Source organism: Lichenostomus cassidix, unplaced genomic scaffold (assembly GCF_008360975.1).
Source record: "Lichenostomus cassidix isolate B80296 unplaced genomic scaffold, HeHo_3.0 HiC_scaffold_37, whole genome shotgun sequence".
Taxonomy (NCBI): domain Eukaryota; kingdom Metazoa; phylum Chordata; class Aves; order Passeriformes; family Meliphagidae; genus Lichenostomus; species Lichenostomus cassidix.
The window spans coordinates 1318515-1344888 of record NW_028147279.1 but is presented as its reverse complement, the minus strand read 5'-3'; the positions used below and the strand labels follow the sequence as shown (position 1 = coordinate 1344888).

The 26374-nt window shown below is 47.5% G+C and overlaps 1 protein-coding gene and 1 long non-coding RNA gene across 2 annotated transcripts; both read right to left on the bottom strand.

Annotated features, from left to right (window-relative positions):
- Nucleotides 1-277: 277 nt before the first annotated feature.
- LGI4 (leucine rich repeat LGI family member 4) lies at nucleotides 278-25771 on the bottom strand. Its single transcript, XM_085044720.1, has 9 exons — nucleotides 25640-25771; nucleotides 22473-22544; nucleotides 19768-19839; nucleotides 17754-17825; nucleotides 16107-16178; nucleotides 9340-9518; nucleotides 7810-7974; nucleotides 4368-4876; nucleotides 278-756 (listed from the first exon to the last, which is right to left on the bottom strand). The coding sequence occupies exons 1-9, from the start codon at nucleotides 25741-25743 to the stop codon at nucleotides 454-456; spliced, it is 1548 nt and encodes a 515-aa protein (XP_084900846.1). The 5' UTR covers nucleotides 25744-25771; the 3' UTR covers nucleotides 278-453.
- LOC146423569 (uncharacterized) lies at nucleotides 19913-20332 on the bottom strand. The gene is made up of 3 exons (XR_014847520.1): nucleotides 20245-20332; nucleotides 20119-20181; nucleotides 19913-19951 (listed from the first exon to the last, which is right to left on the bottom strand). It is a non-coding gene; the product is annotated as an uncharacterized LOC146423569 (long non-coding RNA).
- Nucleotides 25772-26374: the final 603 nt, after the last annotated feature.

Genomic DNA, 26374 nt, shown 5'->3' with positions numbered 1-26374 from the left:
ATGGCCAATGTCCCCAGATGTCCCCTCATGTCCCAATGTCCACGGTGACATGGCAGTAGATCTGGGGCCACCAGGAGGTGTTGGTGACCAATGTCCCCTCATGTCCCAATGTCCACGGTGACATGGCAGTAGATCTGGGGCCACCAGGAGGTGTTGATGGCCAATGTCCCCAGATGTCCCCAGCTGTCCCCTCATGTCCCAGTGTCCACAATGCCATGATGGCCAATGTCCCCAGATGTCCCCTCATGTCCCAATGTCCACGGTGACATGGCAGTAGATCTGGGGCATTCAGGAGGTGTTGGTGACCAATGTCCCCAGCTGTCCCCAGCTGTCCCCTCATGTCCCGAAGTCCACAGTGATGTGGCAGTAGAACTGGGGCCACCAGGAGGTGTTGGTGACCAATGTCCCCTCATGTCCCCAGATGTCCACAGTGACACAATGACCAATGTCCCCTCATGTCCCGATGTCCACGGTGACATGGCAGTAGATCTGCGTGGCTCCCTTGAAGCTGGAGGCCACCAGGAAGTGGCGGTGGCCGGCGGTGACGGGGACGAAGGCGCGGGGCGTGGTGGCCAGCAGCTCCTGGGTGGCCTCCAGGTGGCCGGCGGGGCTCAGGCGGAAGACGCGGCTCGGGGCGAAGTCGTTGCCCAGCAGGACGTAGCGCTGGCCGGCCAGGGTCAGCGGCTGGAACACCAGCGAGCCGCGGGCAGCCACCTGCTGCACCTCGCGGAACATGGAGCCTTCCCAGCGCATCACCTGGACACGGGGTCAGGGGTCAGTGGTGGGGTCAGCGGTGGGTTTTGGGGTCAGTGGTGGGGTCATGGGGTGGGTTGGGTTGGTGGTGGGATCATGGGATGGGTGGTGGGTTTTGGGGTCAAGGGGTCAGGTCAGGGGTCAGCAGTGGGGTCATGGGGTGGGGGTGGGGTCAGTGGTGGGGTTTTGGGGTCAAGGGTCAGTGGTGAGGTTTTGGGGTCAAGGGGTCAGTGGTGGGGTCAGGGGGTGGGATCCGGGGTCAGTGGCGGGGTCAGTGGTCAGTGGTGTGGTCAGCGGTGGGGTCAGCGGTGGGGTTTTGGGGTCAAGGGGTCAGTGGTGGGGTCAGTGGTGAGGTTTTGGGGTCAAGGGGTCAGCGGTGGGGTCAGCGGTGGGTTTTGGGGTCAGCAGTGGGGTCATGGGGTGGGTTGGGTTGGTGGTGGGATCATGGGATGGGTGGTGGGTTTTGGGGTCAAGGGGTCAGTGGTGGGGTCAGGGGTCAGCAGTGGTGTTTTGGGGTCAAGGGGTCAGTGGTGGTGTCATGGGGTGGGGTTGGGGTCAGTGGTGGGGTTTGGGGTCATGGGGTGGGTGGTGGGGTCATGGATTGGGTTGTGGGATCATGGGTTGGGTCATGGGATGGGTGGTGAGGTCATGGGATGGGTGGTGAGGTCATGGGATGGGTCATGAGGTCATGGGATGGGCGGTGAGGTCATGGGATGGGCGGTGAGGTCATGGGGTGGGTGGTGGGATCATGGGATGGGTGGTGAGGTCATGGGATGGGTCATGGGGTCATGGGATGGGTGGTGGGATCATGGGTGGGTTGGGTAGGTGGGATCATGGGTGGGATCATGGGTTGGGTTGGGTTGGTGGGATCATGGGTCAGGTCATGGGATGGGTTGGGTTGGTGGGATCGTGGGTGGGTTGGGTTGGTGGGATCATGGGTGGGGTTGGATTGGTGGGATCATGGGTGAGGTCATGGGATGGGTTGGTGGGATCATGGGATGGGTTGGGTTGGTGGGATCATGGGTGGGATCATGGGATGGGTGGGTGGGATCATGGGATGGGTTGGGTTGGTGGGATCATGGGTGGGTTGTGTTGGTGGGACCATGGGTGGGATCATGGGTGGGTTGGGTTGGTGGGATCATGGGTTGGGTTGGGTTGGTAGGATCATGGGTGAGGTCATGGGATGGGTGGGTGGGATCATGGGTGAGTTGGTGGGGTCATGGGTGGGATCATGGGTGGGTTGGGTTGGGTTGGGTTGGTAGGACCATGGGTGGGATCATGGGATGGGTTGGGTTGGTAGGATCATGGGTGAGGTCATGGGATGGGTTGGTGGGATCATGGGTGGGTTGGATTGGTGGGATCATGGGTGGGATCATGGGATGGGTTGGTGGGATCATGGGGTGGGTTGGGTTGGTGGGATCATGGGGTGGGTTGGGCTGGTGGGATCATGGGTGGGTTGGGTTGGTGGGGTCATGGGATGGGATGGGTTGGGTTGGGTTGGTAGGATCATGGGTGAGGTCATGGGATGGGTGGGTGGGATCGTGGGGTGGGTTGGGCTGGTGGGATCATGGGTGGGATCATGGGGTGGGTTGGGCTGGTGGGATCATGGGTGGGGTCACAGGATGGACTGGGTTGGAGCTCTCCCACCACATCACCTGGACATGGGGTGGGGTTTGGGGTCACCAGTGGGGTCACGTGAGCCTGGTGGACCTCTGTGGTCACAAGGTGACCACCGTGACTGTGGTGGACCCATGTGACCCTGGTGATCCCCATGACCCTGATGTACCCCATGGACCCATGAACCTGGTGACCCCCATAGAGCCATGAGCCTGGTGACCCCACATGGCCCTGGTGACCACAGTGACCATGTGACCTGGATGACCCCTATGGAGCCATGATGACCCCAATGATTCCAGAACCCTGAAGGAGCCCAGCAGACCCACGGCCTTGGTGGACCACATGACCTCAGTGGACCCCAACAGGCCTTGATGACCTCCATGGACCTATGATGACCTCCATGGAACCATGATGGCCACCATGGAACCATGATGGCCACCAGGGACCCATGATGGCCACCAGGGACCCATGATGGTCACCATGGACCCATGATGACCTCCGTGGAACCATGATGGCCACCAGGGGCCCATGATGACCTCCATGGAACCATGACCTTGATGGACCCCATGGACTCCTGACCCTGCTGACCTTCCATGACCTTGACAGACCCCATGACCCTGATGACCTCCATAACCACATGACCATGATGACCCCACACGATCAAATGACCTTGATGGAACCCCATAGCTACATGACCCTGATGGAACCCCATGACCTGATGACCCCAAATGACCACATGACCTTTATGGACCCCCATAACCCCATGACCCTGATGGAACCCCATAACACCACAACCTTGATGGACCCACCCAACCCTGGTGGACCTCCATCCTGACCTTGGCATCCCCGAGGAACCTGGTGAGACACAGGAACACGCTGCCCCTCATGACCACATGATCTGATGGACCCCCATGAACCCATGATGACCATGGTGACCATGGTGACTCCATGATGACTGTGGTGACCCCATGACCCTGCTGTCCCTGTCCCTGTCACCTTGGCGTCGCCGAGGAACCTGGTGAGGCACAGGAACACGCTGCCCCTCATGACCCTGATGGACACCCATGAACCCATGATGACCATGGTGACCATGGTGACCCCATGAACCCATGATGACCATGGTGACCCCCTGACCCTGCTGTCCCCGTCCCTGTCACCTTGGCGTCCCCAAGGAACCTGGTGAGGCACAGGAACACGCTGCCCCTCATGACCCTGACAGCCCCCATGACCCCATGATGACCATGATGACCATGGTGACCCCATGATGACCATGGTGACTCCATGACCCTGCTGTCCCCCCTGACCCTGCTGTCACCTTGGCGTTGCCGAGGAACCTGGTGAGGCACAAGAACACGCTGCCCCTCATGACCCTGATGGACCCCATGAACCCATGATGACCATGGTGACCATGGTGACCCCATGAACCCATGATGACCATGGTGACCATGGTGACCCCATGATGACCATGGTGACCCCATGACCCCATGATGACCATGGTGACCCCCTGACCCTGCTGTCCCTATCCCTGTCACCTTGGCGTCCCCAAGGAACCTGGTGAGACACAGGAACACACTGCCCCTCATGACCCTGATGGATACCCATGAACCCATGGTGACCATGGTGACCATGGTGACCCCATGATGACCATGGTGACCCCATGAACCCATGATGACCATGGTGACCATGGTGACCCCATGATGACCATGGTGACCCCATGAACCCATGAACCCATGGTGACCATGGTGACCCCATGACCCTGCTGTCCCTGTCCCTGTCACCTTGGCGTCGCTGAGGAACCTGGTGAGGCACAGGAAGACGCTGCCCCTCATGACCCTGATGGACACCCATGAACCCATGATGACCATGGTGACCATAGTGACCCCATGAAGACCATGATGACCATGGTGACCCCATGAACCTATGATGACCATGGTGACCCCATGATGACCATGGTGACCATGGTGACCCCATGACCCTGCTGTCCCCGTCCCTGTCACCTTGGCGTCGCCGAGGAACCTGGTGAGGCACAGGAACACGCTGCCCCTCAGCCGGAAGTGCTTGGCGGCGTACACGTCCGGCACGTGGGGGATGTCGGTGTGCGGCGCGAAGCTCCCGCCGCTCCAGCGGTACACGGCCGGCCGCCGCGCCGCGCTGCACACCACCATGGCCGGCCGGCCGCCCAGCTCCAGGAACTCCAGGTGGGTGTCGCGCTGCCACGGCCGCAGCGTCTGGTGGGGGTAGAACCCTCCGGACGTCCAGCGGAACACGGTGGAGGTGCCGCCCTTGGAGCTGTCGGCCACGCCCACGTAGAGCTGACCGCCCAGGCGGGCCGCGGCCACGGCGTGGGGACGGCGCAGGTGACCGCTGCCCAGCGCCTGGTGGCGCACGAAGGACGAGCCGGGGCCGCCCGAGCGGCGCCACACCCAGGAGCCGCCGCCCAGCTGGGCCACCACCAGCAGCAGGGTGTCACCCACCGGGAGGGGGTGGCAGGCCACCGGGGAGGAGCCTGGGGGGACAGGGGGACAGCTGGTCACTGGGGACATTGGGGATGTTGGGGTCATTGGGGATGTTGGGGACATTGGAGATATTGGGGATATTGAAGACCTTGGGGACATTGGTGACCTTGGGGACTTTGAGACCCTTGAAGACCTTGGGGACATTGGGGTCACTGGGGACCTTGGAGACCTTGAGGACATTGGAGACATTGGGGACACTGGGGACATTGGGGACACTGGAGACATTGGAGACATTGGGGACATTGGGGACCTTGAGGACCCATTTTTCCCAATTTCCCCATTTTTCCCCAATTCCTCACTGTTGACGATGTTCACCAGAATTTCCCCATTTTTCCCAATTTCCCCGTTTTTTCCCCATTTTTCTCCTCACTGTTGACAATGACGTTCAGGCAGAATTTCCCCAATTTCCCCAATTTCCCCATTTTTCCCTTTTTTCCCCATTTTTCCCTTTTTTCCCTTTTTTCCCCATTTTTCCCCAATTCCTCACTGTTGATGACAACATTCACCCAGAACTTCCCCAATTTTTCCCTATTTTTCCCCATTCCCCCCCCTATTTTCATCATTTTTTCACCAATTTTCCCCATTTTTTCACCGTTTTTTGTCAATTTTTCCCAATTTCCCCCATTTTTCCCCATTTTTCTCCTCACTGTTGATGACAACATTCACCCAGAACTTCCCCAATTTTTCCCCAGTTTTTTCCCATTTCCCCCCCATTTTCATCATTTTTTCACCAATTTTCCCCATTTTTTCCCATTTTTTTCCCCAGTTTTTCCCCAGTTTTCCCAATTTCCCCGTTTTTCCCCATTTTTCTCCTCACTGTTGATGACAACATTCACCCAGAACTTCCCCATTTTTCCCCTATTTTTTCCCCATTTTCACCTATTTTCCCCATTTTTTCACCGTTTTTTGTCAATTTTTCCCAATTTCCCCCGTTTTTCCCCCATTTTTCTGCTCACTGTTGATGATGAGGTTCAGGCGGAATTTCCCCATTTTTCCCTATTTTCCCCCATTTTTCCCAATTTTGCGCCATTTTCCCCCATTTTTTCACCGTTTTTTGTCAATTTTCCCCAATTTCCCCGTTTTTTCCCATTTTTCTCCTCACTGTTGATGATGACATTCACACAGAATTTCCCCAATTTTCCCCTATTTTTTCCCCCCATTTTTCCCCATTTTTTCATAGTCTTTTGCCAATTTTCCCTCTTTTTCCCGATTTCCCCATTTTTTCTCCATTTTTTCCCCATTTTCCCCCCATTTTCCCCATTTTTTCACCGTTTTTTGTCAATTTTCCCTTTTTTTCCCATTTTTCTCCTCACTATTGATGATGACATTCACACAGAATTTCCCCATTTTCCCCATTTCCCCATTTTTCCCAATTTCCCATTTTTCCCCATTTTTCCCCCATTTCCCCCATTTTTTCACTGTTTTTGTCAATTTTCCCCATTTTTCCCCATTTTTGCTCACTGTTGATGACAACGTTCACCCAGAACTTCCCCAATTTTTCCCTATTTTTCCCCATTTACCCCCCTATTTTCATCATTTTTTCACCTATTTTCCCCATTTTTTCCCTGTTTTTTGTCAATTTTTCCCAATTTCCCCGTTTTTTCCCCATTTCTGCTCACTGTTGATGACAACGTTCACCCAGAACTTCCCCAATTTTCCCCTATTTTTCCCCATTTTCCCCCATTTTTTCACCTTTTTTGTCAATTTTCCCCAATTTCCCTGTTTTTTCCCATTTTTCTCCTCACTGTTGATGACGACATTCATGTGGAATTTCCCCATTTTCCCCTATTTTTTCCCCATTTTCCCCCCATTTTTCCCCATTTTTTCATAGTTTTTTGCCAATTTTCCCTCTTTTTCCCGATTTCCCCATTTTTTCTCCATTTTTTCCCCATTTTTTCTCAATTTTTTCCCCATTTTCCCCCATTTCCCCCATTTTTTCACCATTTTTTGTCAATTTTCCCCTTTTTTTCCCATTTTTCTCCTCACTATTGATGATGACATTCACACAGAATTTCCCCATTTTTCCCAATTTCCCCATTTTCCCCATTTCCCCATTTTTCCCATTTTTCCCCATTTTTCCCCCATTTCCTCCATTTTTTCACTGTTTTTGTCAATTTTCCCCATTTTTCCCCATTTTTGCTCATTGTTGATGATGTTCACCCAGAACTTCCCCAATTTTCCCCTATTTTTTCCCCATTTCCCCCCCATTTTCATCATTTTTTAACCAATTTTACCCATTTTTACCCAATTTTTAACCGTTTTTTTTAAATTTTTCCCAATTTCCCCCATTTTTCCCCATTTTTCTCCTCACTGTTGATGACGAGGTTCAGAGCGGAATTTCTCCATTTTACCCTATTTTTTCCCCCATTTTCCCCCATTTTCCCATTTCCCCATTTTCCCATTTTCCCATTTTTCTACCGTTTTCCCAATTTTTCCAATTTCCCCGTTTTTCCCCATTTTTTTCCACTGTTGATGATGAGGTTCAGGCAATTTCCCATTCCTTTTTTTTCCCCATTTTTTTTCCCCCATTTCCCCATTTTTCACCTTTTGTATTTTCCCAATTTCCCCATTTTCCCCATTTTCTCTCACTGTTGGTGTACATTTTCCCAGAATTTCCCCAATTTTCCCCAATTTTTCCCCATTTCCCCCTATTTTCATCATTTTTTCACCAATTTTCCCCATTTTTCCCCATTTTTTCCCCGTTTTTTCCCAATTTTTCCCAATTTCCCCCGTTTTTTCCCCATTTTTCTCCTCACTGTTGATAACAACATTCACCCAGAACTTCCCCAATTTTTCCCCAGTTTTTCCCCATTTTCCCCCCATTTTCACCATTTTTTCCCCATTTTTTCCCATTTTTCCCCATTTTTTCCCCCTTTTTTCCCAATTTTTCCCAATTTCCCCCGTTTTTTCCCCATTTTCTCACTGTTGATGACGACGTTCAGGCGGAACTTCCCTCCCAGCTGCTCCCACTCCAGCAGCGCACACCCGCCGGCGGCTGGCAGTGCCATTGTCACCCCCTGGTGTCCCCCCTGCCAGAAGGGCTCCGCGGCCAGCGACGAGAACGGGAGGGACTGGAACGGCCGCAGCTCTGGGGACAAGGGGACAGCTTGGGGACAGCTTGGGGACAATGGGGACAATGGGGACAGCTTGGGGACAGCTTGGGGACAATGGGGACAGCTTGGGGACAGCTTGGGGACAGCTTGGGGACAGCTTGGGGACAGCTTGGGGACATCCCCAGCAACAAGAACGGGAGGGACTGGAACGGCCGCAGCTCTGGGGACAAGGGGACACCTTGGGGACATCAGGGGACAATGGGGACACCTTGGGGACAATGGGGACACCTTGGGGACAGCTTGGGGACAGCTTGGGGACATCCCAGGGACATCCCCAGCGACGAGAACGGCAGCGACTGGAACGGCCGCAGCTCTGGGGACATCATGGGGACAATGAGGACAGCTTGGGGACATCCCCAGCGAGGAGAACGGGAGAGACTGGAACGGCCGCAGCTCTGGGGACAAGGGGACACCTTGGGGACAATGGGGACACCTTGGGGACAGCTTGGGGACAGCTTGGGGACAATGGGGACAGCTTGGGGACAGCTTGGGGACAATGGGGACAGCTTGGGGACAGCTTGGGGACATCGTGGGGACAGCTTGGGGACAATGGGGACAGCTTGGGGACACCTTGGGGACATCCCCAGCGACGAGAACGGGAGGGACTGGAACGGCCGCAGCTCTGGGGACAATGGGGACAGCTTGGGGACACCTTGGGGACAATGGGGACAGCTTGGGGACAATGGGGACACCTTGGGGACATCCTGGGGACAGCTTGGGGACAGCTTGGGGACAACTTGGGGACAATGGGGACAGCTTGGGGACATCCTCGGGGACATCCTCGGGATCATGGGGACACCTTGGGCACAATGGGGACACCTTGGGGACAATGGGGACACCTTGGGGACATTGCAGGGACACTCCCAGTCCCTCCCAGTTCCCCTTTTTAACCCCAAAAATCCCCATTTTTCCCCCAAAATCCCCATTTTTCACCCAAAAACCTCGCAGTTTTTCACTCCCAGTCCCTCCCAGTATATCCCAGTTTATCCCAATCCTCTCCCAGTCCCTCCCAGTCCCATTTTTAACCCTATAATCCCCATTTTTAACCCTATAATCCCCATTCTTAACCCTATAATCCCCATTTTTAACCCTATAATCCCCATTTTTCCCCCCAATTCCCTGCGGTTTTTCGTTCCCAGTTCCCTCCCAGTATAACCAGTTCTCTCCCAGTGCAACCCAGTCCCATTTTTAACCCTAAAATCCCCATTTTTAACCCTATAATCCCCATTCTTAACCCTATAATCCCCATTCTTAACCCTAAAATCCCCATTTTTCCCCCCAAAACCTCCCGTTTTTTCGCTCCCAGTGTATCCCAGTATATCCCAGTCTGTCCCAGTTACCGTGCCGGCGGCACTGGAGCTCCCTGGCGCTGAGCAGAGCCAGCGCGGTGCCGCGGTGGGGGAGGGGCAGCCGGCAGGTGCCCCCCAGCTCGGGGGGGGAGGGGGAGGGGCGGTGGCTGAGCCAGCGGAGCAGCCAGCGCAGGTGACAGTCACAGCGGAACGGGTTCCCGCGCAGGTCACTGCGAGGGGACAGAGAGTGACATCAGTGACGTCATCACAGTGACATCATCATCATTGTGACATCAGTGATGTCATCAGAGTGACATCATCAGCCACCAGCGCAGGTGACAGTCACAGCGGAACGGGTTCCCGCGCAGGTCACTGCGAGGGGACAGAGTGACATCAGTGACGTCATCATAGTGACATCATCATCATAGTGACATCAGCCACCAGCGCAGGTGACAGTCACAGCGGAACGGATTGCCGCGGAGGTCACTGAGAGGTGACAGAGAGTGACATCAGTGACGTCATCATAGTGACAGAGAGTGATGTCATCAGAGTGACATCACCATCATAGCGACATCATCACAGTGACATCAGCCACCAGCGCAGGTGACAGTCACAGCAGAACGGATTGCCGCAGAGGTCACTGTGGGGACAGAGTGACATCAGTGACGTCATCACAGTGACATCATCATCATATTGACATCAGTGATGTTATCAGAGTGACATCATCAGCCACCAGCGCAGGTGACAGTCACAGTGGAACGGGTTCCCGCGCAGGTCACTGTGAGGTGACAGAGAGTGACATCAGTGACGTCATCATAGTGACATCAGTGACGTCATCACAGTGACATCTTCAGCCACCAGCGCAGGTGACAGTCACAGCGGAACGGGTTCCCGCGCAGGTCACTGAGAGGGGACAGAGTGACAGTAGTGACATCAGAATGACAGTGACATCACAGTGACATCATCAGTGACCAGCGCAGGTGACAGTCACAGCGGAACGGGTTCCCGCGCAGGTCACTGCGGGGACAGAGTGACATTGTTAGAGTGACATCAGTGACATCATCAGCCACCAGCGCAGGTGACAGTCACAGCGGAACGGGTTCCCGCGCAGGTCACTGAGAGGGGACAGAGTGACATCAGTGACGTCATCATAGTGACATCACAGTGGCATCATCATCAGAGTGACATCAGTGACGTCATCACAGTGACATCACAGTGACATCAGCCACCAGCGCAGGTGACAGTCACAGCGGAACGGGTTCCCGCGGAGGTCACTGCGGGGACAGAGTGACAGTAGTGACATCAGTGACGTCATCACAGTGACATCAGTGACATCATCACAGTGACATCATCAGAGTGACATCAGTGACATCATCACAGTGACAACGTCACAGTGACATCAGTGACATCAGCCACCAGCGCAGGTGACAGTCACAGCGGAACGGGTTCCCGCGCAGGTCACTGCGGGGACAGAGTGACAGTAGTGACATCAGAATGACAGTGACATCAGTGATGTCATCACAGTGACATCATCAGCCACCAGCGCAGGTGACAGTCACAGCGGAACGGATTGCCGTGCAGGTCACTGTGAGGTGACAGAGAGTGACATCCTTAGAGTGACATCAGTGACGTCATCAGAGTGACATCACCATCATAGCGACATCATCAGCAACCAGCGCAGGTGACAATGGCAGCAGAACGGATTGCCAGGCAGGTCACTGACAGGTGACATCAGGTGACATTGAAAGGGGAAAAAGTGGCGTTAAAGTGACAAAAAATGGAGTTAAAGTGACAAAAAAAGACATTAAAGTGACAAAAAATGGAGTTAAAGTGACAAAAATGGAGTTAAAGTGACAAAAATGGAGTTAAAGTGACAAAAAATGGAGTTAAAGTGACAAAAATGGCGTTAAAGTGACAAAAATGGAGTTAAAGTGACAAAAAAAGGAGTTAAAGTGACAAAAAATGGAGTTAAAGTGACAAAAAATGGTGTTAAAGTGACAAAAAATGGAGTTAAAGTGACAAAAAATGGAGTTAAAGTGACAAAAAATGGAGTTAAAGTGACAAAAAATGGAGTTAAAGTGACAAAAATGGAGTTAAAGTGACAAAAAATGGCGTTAAAGTGACAAAAATGGCGTCAAAGTGACAAAAAATGGAGTTAAAGTGACAAAAATGTGTTAAAGTGACAAAAAATGGCGTTAAAGTGACAAAAATGGAGTTAAAGTGACAAAAAATGGAGCTAAAGTGACAAAAAATGGCGTTAAAGTGACAAAAATGACGTTAAAGTGACAAAAAATGGCGTTAAAGTGACAAAAAATGGAGTTAAAGTGACAAAAAATGGAGTTAAAGTGACAAAAATGGCGTTAAAGTGACAAAAATGGTGTCAAAGTGACAAAAAATTGTGTTAAAGTGACAAAAATGGCGTTAAAGTGACAAAAAATGGAGTTAAAGTGACAAAAAATGGCGTTAAAGTGACAAAAATGACGTTAAAGTGACAAAAATGACATTAAAGTGACAAAAAATGGCATTAAAGTGACAAAAAAAGGAGTTAAAGTGACAAAAAATTGTGTTAAAGTGACAAAAAATGGAGTTAAAGTGACAAAAAATGGAGTTAAAGTGACAAAAAATGGCGTTAAAGTGACAAAAATGGAGTTAAAGTGACAAAAATGGAGTTAAAGTGACAAAAAATGGCGTCAAAGTGACAAAAAATGGTGTCAAAGTGACAAAAAATGGCATCAAATGGGACCAAAGTGACACTAAATGGCACTGAAGTGGCAAAAAATGACATTGAAGTGACACCAAATAGCACCAAAGTGGCACTAAAGTGACACCAAATGGCACTGAAGTGGCACAAAGTGACAAAAAATGGCACCAGGTGGCGCCAAAGTGACATCAAGTGGCACCGAAATGGCATCAAGTGGCACTCAAGGGACACTAAATGACCCCAAATGGCACCAAATTGTCACCAAAGTGACATCAAGTGGCACTAAAGGGACACTAAATGGCACCGAATTGTCACCAAATGCCACTAAAAGTCACCAAATTGTCACCAAAGTGACATCAAGTGGCACCAAAATGGCATCAAGTGGCACTAAAGGGACACTAAATGACACCAAATGGCACTAAAATGGCACCAAATGGCACCAAAGTGACATCAAGTGGCACCAAATTGTCACCAAACGCTGCTAAAGGTCACCAAATGGCACCAAAATGACATCAAATGGCACTAAAGGGACACTAAATGACACCAAATGGCACCAAATTGTCACTGATTGCCACTAAAAGTCACCAAATGGCACCAAAGTGACATCAAGTGGCACCAAAGTGACATCAAGTGGCACTAAAGGGACACTAAATGACACTTAATGGCACTAAAATGGCACTAAATGGCACCAAAGTGACATCAATTGGCACTCAAGGGACACTAAATGACATCAAGTGGCACCAAAGTGACATCAAGTGGCACTTGAGGGACACTAAATGACCCCAAATGGCACCAAAGTGACATCAAGTGGCACCAAATTGTCACCAAATGCTACTAAAAGTCACCAAATGGCACCGAAATGACATCAAGTGGCACTAAAGGGACACTAAATGACACCAAATTGGCACCAAAGTGACATCAAGTGGCACCAAATTGTCACCAAATGCCACTAAAAGTCACCAAATTGTCACCAAAGTGACATCAAGTGGCACCAAAGTGACATCAAGTGACACTAAAGGGACACTAAATGACACTTAATGGCACTAAAATGGCACCAAATGGCACCAAAGTGACATCAATTGGCACTAAAGTGTCACTAAATGACCCCAAATGGCACCAAAGTGACATCAAGTGGCACCAAATTGTCACCAAATGCTACTAAAAGTCACCAAATGGCACCACAGTGACATCAGGTGGCACCAAAGTGACATCAAGTGGCACTAAAGGGACACTAAATGACACCAAATGGCACCAAATTGTCACCGAATGCCACTAAAAGTCACCAAATGGCACCAAAGTGACATCAAGTGGCACCAAATTGTCACCAAATGCCACTAAAAGTCACCAAATTGTCACCAAAGTGACATCAAGGGACACTCAAGGGACACTAAATGACAGTGAATTGTCACCAAATGCCACTAAAAGTCACCAAATTGTCACCAAATTGTCACCAAAGTGACACCAAAGTGACACCAAAGTGACATCAAGTGGCACCAAAGTGACATCAAGTGGCACTAAAGTGACACTAAATGACACCAAATGGCACCAAAGTGACATCAAGTGACACTAAAGGGACACTAAATGACACCAAATGGCACTAAAATGGCACTAAATGGCACCAAAGTGACATCAAGTGGCACTCAAGGGACACTAAATGACACCAAATGGCACCGAATTGTCACCAAATGCCACTAAAAGTCACCAAATTGTCACCAAAGTGACACCAAAGTGACACCAAAGTGTCCCCAACACCCCCAATATCCCAAATTTTCCCATTTTCCCCAAAATTTTCCCCAAAAATCCCCAATTTCCCCCAAATTTTCTCCATTCTCCCCCAATTTTCCCCAAATTTCTCCCCAAATTTCTCCCAATTTTTCTCAAAAATTTCCCCCAAAATTTTCCCTCAAAATTCCCCAAAAATTTCCCTCAAATTTCCCAAATTTCCCCCAAAATTTCCCTCAAATTTCCCCAAAAATTTCCCCAAAAATTTCCCAAAATTTCCCCCAAAATTTCCCTCAAAATTCCCCAAAAATTTCCCTCAAATTCCCCCAAAATTTCCCAAAATTTCCCTCAAATTTCCCAAAAAATTTCCCAAAAATTTCCCAAAATTTCCCCCAAAATCTCCCTCAAATTTCCTCAAAATTTCCCTCAAATTTCCCTCAAATTTCCCCAAAATTTCCCCAATTTTCCCCCAATTTTCCCCCCAAACTTTCCCCAAATTTTCCCCAAAATTTCTCCAATTTTCCCCCAATTTTCTCCCCAAACTTTCCCCAAATTTCCCCAATTTTTCCCCAAAATTTCCCCAAAATTTCCCAAAATTTCTCCAATTTTTCCCCAATTTTCTCCCCAAATTTCCCCAAATTTCTCCCTATTTTTCCCCAAAATTTTCCCAAATTTCCCTCAAATTTTCCCATTTCTTCCCCAAACTTCCCCCAGTTTGATCCCCAATGTCCCCAAAATGTCCCCAAATGTCCCCAAATGTCCCCAATGTCTCACAGCTCAGTCAGTGTCCCCAATGTCCCCAAATGTCCCCAATGTCCCCAATGTCACTCACAGCTCAGTCAGTGTCCCCAAATCCCCATCAATGTCCCCCAATGTCCCCAATGTCCCCAGTGTCCCCAATGTCCCCAAATGTCCCCAATGTCACTCACAGCTCAGTGTCCCCAAATCCCCATCAATGTCCCCAAATGTCCCCAAATGTCCCCAAATGTCCCCAAATGTCCCCATTGTCACTCACAGCTCAGTCAATGTCCCCAATGTCACTCACAGCTCAGTGTCCCCAGTGTCCCCAGTGTCCCCAATGTCCCCAAATGTCCCCAAAGTCCCCAGTGTCACTCACAGCTCAGTCAGTGTCCCCAAATCCCCATCAATGTCCCCAATGTCCCCAATGTCACTCACAGCTCAGTGTCCCCAAATCCCCATCAATGTCCCCATTAATGTCCCCAAATGTCCCCAATGTTGTCACTCACAGTGTCCCCAGTGATGTCCCCAATGTCCCCAAATGTCCCCATTAATGTCCCCAATGTCACTCACAGCTCAGTCAGTGTCCCCAATGTCCCCAAATATCCCTGTCAATGTCCCCCAGTGTCCCCAGTGTCACTCACAGCTCAGTCAGTGTCCCCAAATCCCCATCAGTGTCCCCAAATGTCCCCAAATCCCCATCAATCTCCCCAATGTCCCCAAATCTCCCAATGTCCCCAAATGTCCCAAGTCCCATGTCCCAATATTCAGTGTCCCCAATCCCAAATGTCCCCATTAATGTCCCCAATGTTGTCACTCACAGTGTCCCCAGTGTCCCCAAATGTCCCCAATGTGATTGTATCCCAGTATGTCCCCAAATGTCCCCAAATGTCCCCAATGTTTGTGTGTAGTGCCTCCCCAAATGTCCCCATTAATGTCCCCAAATGTTGTCCCCATGTCTGTCCCCAGTGATGTTGCTCTGTCCTCAAATCCCCATTAATGTCCCCAAATGTCCCCAGTGATGTCCCCAATGTCCCCAATGTCCCCACTGATGTCACTCACAGCTCAGTCAGTGTCCCCAAATGTCCCCAAATGTCCCCAAATGTCCCCAATGTCCCCCAATGTCACTCACAGCTCAGTCAGTGTCCCCAGTGTCCCCAAATGTCCCCAATGTCCCCAATGTCCCCAATGTCCCCAAATCCCCATTAATGTCCCCCAATGTCACTCACAGCTCAGTCAGTGTCCCCAGTGTCCCCAAATGTCCCCAATGTCCCCAGTGTCACTCACAGCTCATTCAGTGTCCCCAAATCCCCATTAATGTCCCCCAATGTCACTCACAGCTCAGTCAGTGTCCCCAGTGTCCCCAAATGTCCCCAATGTCCCCAGTGTCACTCACAGCTCATTCAGTGTCCCCAAATCCCCATCAATGTCCCCAAATGTCCCCAAAGTCCCCATTAATGTCCCCAAATGTCCCCAGTGTCACTCACAGCTCAGTCAGTGTCCCCAAATCCCCATCAATGTCCCCAAATGTCCCCAAAGTCCCCATTAATGTCCCCAAATGTCCCCAGTGTCACTCACAGCTCAGTCAGTGTCCCCAGTGTCCCCAAATGTCCCCAATGTCCCCAATGTCCCCATTAATGTCCCCAGTGTCACTCACAGCTCAGTCAGTGTCCCCAAATCCTGGAAAAGTCCTTTGGGCAAAAACTCCAACCGGTTGTTGGCCAAACTCCTGTGGGGACATTTGGGGACATTAATGGGGACATTTGGGGACATTGATGGGGATTTGGGGACATTGGGGGACATTTGGGGACATTAATGGGGACATTGATGGGGACATTTGGGGACATCGATGGGGACATTGATGGGGACATTGGGGACATTGATGGGGATTTGGGGACATTGGGGACATTGGGGACATTAGTGGGGACATTGGGGACATTAATGGGGACATTGGGAACACAGGGGACATTGACGAGGACATTTGGGACATTGAGGACATTTAGGGACATTTGGGGACATTAATGGGGACATTGGGGGACATCAATGGGGACATTTGGGGACATTAATGGGGATTTGGGGACATTGGGGACATTGGGGAGACATTGGGGACATTAATGGGGATTTGGGGACATTGGGGACATTGGGGAGACATTGGGGACATTGGGGACATTAGTGGGGATTTGGGGACATTGAGGACATTGGGGACATTTGGGGACATCATTAATGGGGACATTTGGGGACAAAATTGGGGGAAATTTGGAGGGAAAACTGGGAAAATTTGGGGAAATTTGGGGAAAATTGGGGAAAAATTTGGGGAAAATTGGGGAAAAATTTTGGGGAAAATTGGGGAAAAATTTGGGGAAATTTTGGGGGAAATTTTGGGAAACCGGGAGAGGAAATTTGGGGGAAGTTTGGGGAAATTTGGGGAAATTCGGGAAAATTTGGAAAATTTGGAAATTTTGGGGGAGATTGGGGAAATTTGGGGGAAAATGGGGAAAAATGGGGAAAGAAATGGGGAAATTGGAAAAGGAAAATTGGGGAAATTGGGGGAAAAGGGGAAATTGGGAACATTTGGGCTAATTTTGGGACAATTTTGGGGGTTTTTGGGGTGATTTTTGTGGGTTTTTGGGCTCATTTTGGGATCAATTTTGGGTCAATTTTGGGACAATTTCGGGTCCATTTTTGGTTTCATTTTGGGTCCATTTTGGGACAATTTTGGGTCAATTTTGGGCCAATTTTGGGCTCATTTTGGGTCAATTTTGGGTCCATTTTGAGTCCATTTTGGGTCCATTTTGAGACAATTTTGGGCTCATTTTGGGATCAATTTCGGGCCAATTTTGGGACATTTTTGGGGTCAATTTTGGGCTCATTTTGGGACAATTTGGGGTGAATTTTGGGACATTTTTGGGACAATTTTTGGGACAATTTGGGGTGAATTTTGGGACATTTTTGGGTCAATTTTGGGCTCATTTTGGGACAATTTGGGGTGAATTTTGGGTGCATTTTGGGGTAAATTTTGGGACAATTTGGGCTCATTTTGGGACAATTTGGGGTGAATTTTGGGACAATTTTGGGTCAATTTTGGGTCCATTTTGAGTCCATTTTGGGTCAATTTTGGGTCAATTTTGGGTCCATTTTGAGTCCATTTTGGGTCAATTTTGGGACAATTTTTGGGACAATTTTTGGGACAATTTGGGGTGAATTTGGGGTGAATTTTGGGGTAAATTTTGGGACAATTTGGGGTGAATTTTGGGTCAATTTTGGGTAAATTTTGGGACAATTTTTGGGACTTTTCCTCACTCACAGGTACAGCAATCCCCGCAATCCCCGCAGAGCTGTTGGAGCGATGGAGCCAAGGGAGGTGTCCTCGATGAACCTGAGACCAGTACGGACCAGTATGGACCAGTACGGACCAGTATGGACCAGTACGGACCAGTATAAACCAGTATGGACCAGTATAAACCAGTATAAACCAGTACGGACCAGTACGGACCAGTACGGACCAGTATAAACCAGTATAAACTGGTATGGACCAGTATAGACCAGTACAGACCAGTATGGACCAGTATAAACCAGTATAGACCAGTATAAAACAGTATAAAGCAGTATGGACCAGTATAAACCAGTATAAAGCAGTATGGACCAGTATAAACCAGTATAAAACAGTGTAAACCAGTATAGACCAGTATAAACCAGTATGGACCAGTAAAGACCAGTACAGACCAGTACAGACCAGTATAAACCAGTATGGACTGGTATGGACCAGTATAGACCAGTACAGACCAGTATAAACTGGTATAAAACAGTGTAAACCAGTATGGACCACAATAAACCAGTATGGACCAGTATAGACCAGTATAAACCAGTATGGACCAGTATAGACCAGTATGGACCAGTATGGATCAGTTCAAACCAGTCCATCCCAGTCTCTCCCAGTCCATCCCAGTTCATCCCAGTTCATCCCAGTTCAATCCCAGTCCATCCCAGTATATCCCAGTTTAATTCACAGATATTCCAGTGCTCCCAGTCCTTCCCAGTTCATCCCAGTTCATCCCAGTTCATCCCAGTTCATTCCCAGTCCATCCCAGTTCATTCCCAGTCCCTCCCAGTCCAAACCAGTATAACTCACAGGTACTGCCAAGCTCCCAGTTCCATCCCAGTTCAATCCCACTCCCCATCCCAGTTCCCTCCCAGTACAAACCAGTACATCCCAGTATAACTCATAGATACTGCAGAGCTCCCAGTTCTCCCCATTCCCTATCCCAGTTCATCCCAGTCCATCCCAGTCCATCCCAGTTCCATCCCAGTGCCCTCCCAGTCCATCCCAGTTCCATCCCAGTTCATCCCAGTCCATCCCAGTTCCATCCCAGTTCATCCCAGTCCATCCCAGTTCATCCCAGTCCATCCCAGTCCATCCCAGTTCATCCCAGTTCATCCCAGTTCAATCCCAGTATAAATCAGTCCATCCCATTCCCCATCCCAGTACAAACCAGTATAACCAGTTTGACTCACAGGTACTCCAGAACTCCCAGTCTCTATCCCAGTCCATCCCAATCCCAGTATAAACCAGTATAAACCAGTATAAACCAGTACAAACCAGTATATACTCACAGATATTCCAGTGCTCCCAGTCCATCCCAATCCCAATCCCAGTCCAATCCCAGTATAAACCAGTATAACCAGTACGACTCACAGATATTCCAGTGCTCCCAGTCCATCCCAGTCCCCATCCCAGTACAAACCAGTATAAACCAGTATAACTCACAGGTAATCCAGAGCTCCCAGTCCATCAATCCCAATCCCAGTCCATCCCAGTACAAACCAGTACAAACCAGTTTGACTCACAGAGCTCCCAGTCCATCCCAGTCCATCCCAGTCCCAATCCCAGTATAAACCAGTATAACCAGTATGACTCACAGATATTCCAGTGCTCCCAGTCCATCCCAGTCCATCCCAGTCCCATTCCCAGTACAAACCAGTACAAACCAGTACAACTCACAGGTACTCCAGAGCTCCCAGTCCATCCCAGTCCATCCCAATCCCAATCCCAGTATAAACCAGTATAACCAGTATGACTCACAGATATTCCAGTGCTCCCAGTCCATCCCAGTCCATCCCAGTCCATCCCAATCCCATTCCCAGTACAAACCAGTATAAACCAGTACAGACTTACAGATATTCCAGTGCTCCCAGTCCATCCCAGTCCCATTCCCAGTACAAACCAGTACAAACCAGTACAACTCACAGGTACTCCAGTCCATCCCAGTCCATCCCAGTCCCATTCCCAGTACAAACCAGTATAAACCAGTATAACTCACAGATATTCCAGTGCTCCCAGTCCCTCGAAGGCTCTGTCGCCAATGAACCCCAAACGGCCTGAGGTGACCAAACTGGGAATGGCGGGAAGGGAAACTGGGAATACTGGGAGATACTGGGAGATACTGGGAATGGGAACTGGGAGTGATGGGAACTGGGAATACTGGGAGATACTGGGAATGGAAACTGGGAATACTGGGAGATACTGGGAGATACTGGGAGATACTGGGAGTGATGGGAACTGGGAATACTGGGAATGGGGACTGGGAATACTGGGAGATACTGGGAGATACTGGGAGTGATGGGAGTGATGGGAATGGGAACTGGGAATACTGGGAGATACTGGGAGATACTGGGAGATACTGGGAGTGATGGGAATGGGAACTGGGAATACTGGGAGATACTGGGAATGGAAACTGGGAATACTGAGAGATACTCGGAATGGGAAAGTGGGAATACTGGGAGATACTGGGAGATACTGGGAGATACTGGGAGTGATGGGAATGGAAACTGGGAATACTGGGAATGGTGGGAATGGGGAACTGGGAATACTGGGAGATACTGGGAGATACTGGGAGATACTGGGAGATACTGGGAGTGATGGGAATGGAAACTGGGAGTGATGGGAATGGAAACTGGGAATACTGGGAGATACTGGGAGATACTGGGAATACTGGGAGATACTGGGAGTGATGGGAATGGGAACTGGGAATACTGGGAATGGGGACTGGGAGTACTGGGAGATACTGGGAATACTGGGAATACTGGGAGATACTGGGAATGGGGAACTGGGAATACTGGGATATACTGGGAGATACTGGGAATACTGGGAGATACTGAGAGTGATGGAAACGGGGAATACTGGGAGATACTGGGAATACTGGAAATACTGGGAGATACTGGGAATGGGAACTGGGAATACTGGGAGATACTGGGAAGGGAAACCGGGAATACTGGGAGTGATGGGAATTGGGGAGAAAATTTGGGGAAATTTGGGAGAAAATTTGGGGAAACTTGGGAGGAAATTTGGGGAAATTTGGGGAAATTTGGGAGAAAATTTGGGGAAATTTGGGAGAAAATTTGGGAGAAAATTTGGGGAAATTTGGGAGAAAATTTGGGAGAAAATTTGGGGAAATTAGGGAGAAAATTTGGGAGAAAATTTGGGGAAATTTGGGAGAAAATTTGGGGAAATTTGGGGAAATTTGGGAGAAAATTTGGGGGAAATTTGGGAGAAAATTTGGGAGAAAATTTGGGGAAATTTGGGGAAATTTGGGAGAAAATTTGGGGAAATTTGGGGAAATTTTGGGGAAAATGGGAAATAAATGGGAAAATTTGGGGAAAATGGGAATAAAATTGAAAAATTGGGAAATAAATGTGAAATAAATGGGGGAAATAGGGAAAATTAGGGAAAATTTGGGGAAAATTGGGGAAAATTGGGAGAAATTTGAGGAAAGTTTGGGGGAAATTGGGGAAAATTTGGGAACAAAAAGGGGAAATGGGAAATAAATGGGGAAATTTGGGGGAAATTCAGGGAAAATTGGGAAAAATTGAGGGGAAATGAAGGAAAATGGGGAAATTGGGGAAAATGGGGGAAAATGGGAAATAAATTGGGAAAATTGGGAAATAAATGGAGGAAAATGAGGAAAATTGGGGAAAATTCTGGGGAAATTGGGGAAAATTTGGGGGAAATTTAAATGAAAATGGGAATTAATTTGGGATAATTGGGAAATAAATTGGGAAAATGGGGAAAATTGGGGGAAAATTGGGGGAAATTTGGGGAAAATTGGGGGAAATTTTGGGGAAAATGGGAATAAATTTGGGATAATTGGGAAATAAATTAGGAAAATAGGGAAAAAAATTGGGAAATAAATGGGGAAAATTGGGAAAAATTGGGAAAAATGGAGGGGAAAAGGAGGAAAATGTGGAAATAAATGGGGAAAATGGAGGAATTTGGGGAAATTGGGGGAAATTGTGGCAAAAATTGGAAAAATTTGGGGAAAATGGAGGAAAATTTGGGGGAAATTGGGGAAAATTCAGAGGAAAATGGGGAAAAATTTGGGATAATTGGCAAATAAATTAGGAAAATTGAGGAAAATTGGGAGAAAAAGGAAGAAAATGGGAAATCAATGGGGAAAATCGAGGGGAATTGGGGAATAAATGGGAAAAATGGAGGAAAATGGGAAAAATGTGGAAAACTTGGGAAAAGTTCAGGAAAATTGGGGGAAAAATTCAGGAAAAATGGGGGAAATTGGGAAATAAATGGGAAAAATGGTGGAAAATTCCGGAAAATTCCAGAAAATTCTGGAAAATTCAGGAAAAAATGGGAAAATTGGGAAATAATAAGAAAAAATGGAGGAAAATTCAGGAAAATTGGGAAAAAATTGGGAAAAATGCAGGAAAATCCAGGAAAATTGGGAAAAATGGGAAAATTTGGGAAATAAATGGGAAAAATGGAGGAAAATTCAGGAAAAAATGGGGAAAATTGGGGAAAAAATGGGAAAAAATGGAGGAAAATTCAGGAAAATTGGGAAAACTGGGAAAAAATAGGAAAAAAGGAGGAAAATTCAGGAAAATTGGGGAAAAGTGGGGAAAATTGGGAAATAAATGGGGGAAAGAGGCGATTTTTGGGAATTTGGGATTTGGGGGAATTTTTTGGGGAAATTTTGGGAATTTTTTGGGAATTTTTTTGGGAATTTTGGTGACTCACAGTAAGGTCAATGCTGGAGTTTGGCGAAAACTTCCCTGAGCGAGAAAATCCAAATCCCAGCGAATGAGAGAGCTGGAAAAAATTGGGGAATATTGGGAAATTTGGGGAAAATTGGGGAAATTTGGGGGAATTTTGGGGAAATTTGGGGGAATATGGGAAAAATTTGGGGAAAAAATTGGGAAAATTTGGGGAAAATTGTGAGAAAATTTGGGGAATTTGGGGGAAATTTGGTGAAAATTGGGGGAAAATTGGGGAAATTGGGAAAATTTTGGGAAATTCGGGAAAAATTTGGGGAAAATTTGGGGAAATTTGGGGAAAAATTGGGGAAATTTTGGGGAAATTTGGCGGAATTTGGGGAAACCTTGGGGAAAAATTTGGGAAAATTGGGGAAAGATTGGGGAAAATTTTGAGAAATTTGGGGAAAATTGTGAGAAAATTTGGGGAATTTGGGGAAAATTTTGAGAAATTTGGGGAAAATTGGGGAAATTTTGGGGAATTTTGGGGAAATTTTGGGAAATTTTTAGGAAGTTTTGGGCAATTTGCGGAAATTTGGGGGGGAAATTTTGGGGAAATTGGGTAAATTTTGGGGAAATTTGGGGAAAATTTGGGGAAAATTTGGGGAAAATTTGAGGAAATTTGGGGAAAATTGGGAGAAATGGGGAATTTTGGGGAAATTTGGGGAAATTTTGGGGAAATTGGGGAAACTTGGGAGAAAATTTTGGGGAATTTTGGGGAAATTTTGGGAAAAATTTGGGGAAAAATTTGGGAAAATTGGGAAAATTTGGGGAAATATGGGGAAAGATTTGAGGAAAATTTGAGGAAATTTGGGGAAAATTTTTGGGAATTTCTTGGGGATTTTCGGGGAAATTTCAGATTTCAGATCCCAGTTGGATTTTTGGGTGAAATTTTGGGTGAAATTTTGGGATTTTTGGGGTTTCCAAGGAGGTTTTTGGGGTGAATTTCGGTGGATTTTTGGTGGATGTTTTGGGAATTTCTTGGGAAATTTCGGAATTTCAGATCCCAGTTGGATTTTTGGGTTAAATTTGGGATTTTTGGGGTTCCCGAGAAGGTTTTTGGGTAAATTTCGGTGGATTTTTTGGGAGATTTTTGGGAATTTTTTGGGGATAGTTGGGGAAATTTCGGGGAAATTTCGAATTTCAGATCCCAGTTGGATTTTTGGGTTAAATTTGGGATTTTTGGGTTAAATTTTGGGATTTTTGGGTGAAATTTGGGGATTTTTGGGTTCCCGAGGAGGATTTTGGGGTGAATTTTGGTGGATTTTTGGGACTTTTTTTTGGATTTTCCAGGAAATTTCGGATTTCAGATCCCAGTTGGATTTTTGGGTTAAATTTTGGGATTTTTTGGGATTTTTGGGGTTCCCGAGGAGGTTTTTGGGGTGAATTTCGGTGGATTTTTTTGGAATTTCTTGGGAAATTTCCGGGAAATTTCCAGGAAATTTTGGAATTTCAGATCCCAGTTGGATTTTTGGGTTAAATTTGGGAATTTTTGGGCTCCCGAGGAGGTTTTTGGGGTGAATTTCGGTGGATTTTCGGGAATTTTTTTTGGATTTTCCAGGAAATTTCGGATTTCAGATCCCAGTTGGATTTTTGGGTTAAATTTTGGGTGAAATTTTGGGATTTTTTGGGATTTTTGGGGTCCCCAAGGAGGTTTTTGGGGTGAATTTTGGTGGATTTTTTGGGTTTTTTTGGGGAATTTCTTGGGAAATTTCCAGGAAATTTCGGATTTCAGATCCCAGTTGGATTTTTAAGATAAATTTGGGATTTTTGGGGTTCCTGAGGAGGTTTTTTGGGTAAATTTCGGTGGATTTTTTGGGAGATTTTTAGGAATTTTTTGGGGATAGTTGGGGAAATTTCGGGGAAATTTCGGAATTTCATATCCCAGTTGGATTTTTGGGTTAAATTTTGGGATTTTTTGGGATTTTTGGGGTTCCCGAGGAGGTTTTTGGGGTGAATTTCGGTGGATTTTTGGGGGATTTTGGGGAATTTCTTGGGAAATTTCCGGGAAATTTCGGAATTTCAGATCCCAGTTGGATTTTTGGGTTAAATTTGGGGATTTTTGGGTTCCCGAGGAGGTTTTTGGGGTGAATTTCGGTGGATTTTTGGGAAATTTTTTTTGATTTTCCAGGAAATTTCGGATTTCAGATCCCAGTTGGATTTTTGGGTGAAATTTTGGGATTTTTGGGTTAAATTTGGGGATTTTTGGGGTTCCCGAGAAGGATTTTAGGTAAATTTCGGTGGATTTTTTGGGAGATTTTTGGGAATTTTTTTGGGATTTTTGGGGAAATTTCGGATTTCAGATCCCAGGTGGATTTTTGGGTTAAATTTTGGGATTTTTTTGGGTTCTCGTGGTGAATTCCAGTGGATTTTTTGGGGTGAATTTGGGGGAATTTTAGGAGGATTTTTGGGGGAATTTTCAGGGAATTTTGGGGAAAATTTAGTATTTTCGATCCAAGTTCGATTTTTAGGGAAAATGTTGGGATTTTTGGGTTCCCGAGGAGGTTTTTGGGATGAATTTCGAGTAATTTTGGGGGATTTTTTTGGTTACATTTTCCGGGGATTTTTGCAGAAATTTCCGGGAAATTTCGGAATTTCAGATCCCAGTTGGATTTTTGGGTTAAATTTGGGATTTTTGGGTTAAATTTTGGGATTTTTGGGTGAAATTTGGGGATTTTTGGGTTCCCGAGGAGGATTTTGGGGTGAATTTTGGTGGATTTTTGGGACTTTTTTTTGGATTTTCCAGGAAATTTCGGATTTCAGATCCCAGTTGGATTTTTGGGTTAAATTTGGGATTTTTGGGTTAAAATTTTGGGATTTTTGGGGTTCCGAGGAGGTTTTTGGGGTGAATTTCTGTGGATTTTTTGGGAGATTTTTAGGAATTTTTTGGGGATAGTTGGGGAAATTTCGGGGAAATTTCGGAATTTCATATCCCAGTTGGATTTTTGGGTTAAATTTGGGATTTTTGGGTTAAATTTGGGGATTTTTGGGTTAAATTTTGGGATTTTTGGGGTTCCCGACGATGTTTTTGGGGTGAATTTTGGGAATTTTTTTTGGATTTTCGGGGAAATTTCGGAATTTCAGATCGCAGTTGGATTTTTGGGTTGAAATTTGAGATTTTTGGGTTAAAATTTGGGGATTTTCGGGACTCACAGGGTGGTCAGGCCGGCCGGAAGTCCGTCGGGCAGTCGCCCCTCCCCCCCCCGGCACCAGGCGCTGTCGCGATCGCAGCGACAGCCGGATGGATATCGCGACATGGCTGCCCCTCCCCCCGCCACAGAGAACAGCAGCCAGAGGAGAGAGAGAGACATGGGGAGGGGAGAAAATGGGGGAAAATGGGGAAAAATTGGGAAAAAATGGGAAAAATTGAAAAAAAACTGAAAAAAAACCTGAAAAAAATGGGAAAAAATGGGGGAAAATGGGGAAAAATTGGGAAAAAAACTGAAAAAAACTGAAAAAAACCGGAAAAAAACTGGAAAAAAACTGGAAAAAATGGGGGAAAATGCGGGAAAAATTGAAAAAAACCGGAAAAAACCGGAAAAAAACTGGAAAAAAACTGGAAAAAAGGGGGAAAATGGGGAAAAATGGGGAAAAAACTGAAAAAAATTGAAGAAAACCCGAAAAAAACCGGAAAAAATGGGGAAAAATGGGAAAATGGGGAAATGGGGAAAATGGGGGAAAAATAATGGGAAAAAAATGGGGAAAAAATGGGGGAAAAACTGAAAAAAATTGGAAAAAAAACCTGAAAAAAACCCGAAAAAAACTGGCAAAAATGGGGGGAAATGAGGGGAAATGGGAAAATTGGGGAAAAACTGAAAAAAAACTGAAAAAAAACCGAAAAAAACTGGAAAAAAACTGGAAAAATGGGGAAAAATGGGGGGAAATGGG

What these genes read in the sequence shown, in the direction of transcription:
- LGI4 (XM_085044720.1), bottom strand. Translation starts at nt 25,743, where the DNA reads ATGTCGCGATATCCATCCGGCTGTCGCTGCGATCGCGACAGCGCCTGG. An exon ending in TTGGGGACACTGACTGAGCT is followed by an intron (nt 9,519 to 16,106) that starts GTGAGTGACACT and finishes GTCCCCTCGCAG; the next exon opens with TGACCTGCGCGGGAACCCGT. An exon ending in GGTTCCTCGGCGACGCCAAG is followed by an intron (nt 757 to 4,367) that starts GTGACAGGGACG and finishes CCCCGTGTCCAG; the next exon opens with GTGATGCGCTGGGAAGGCTC.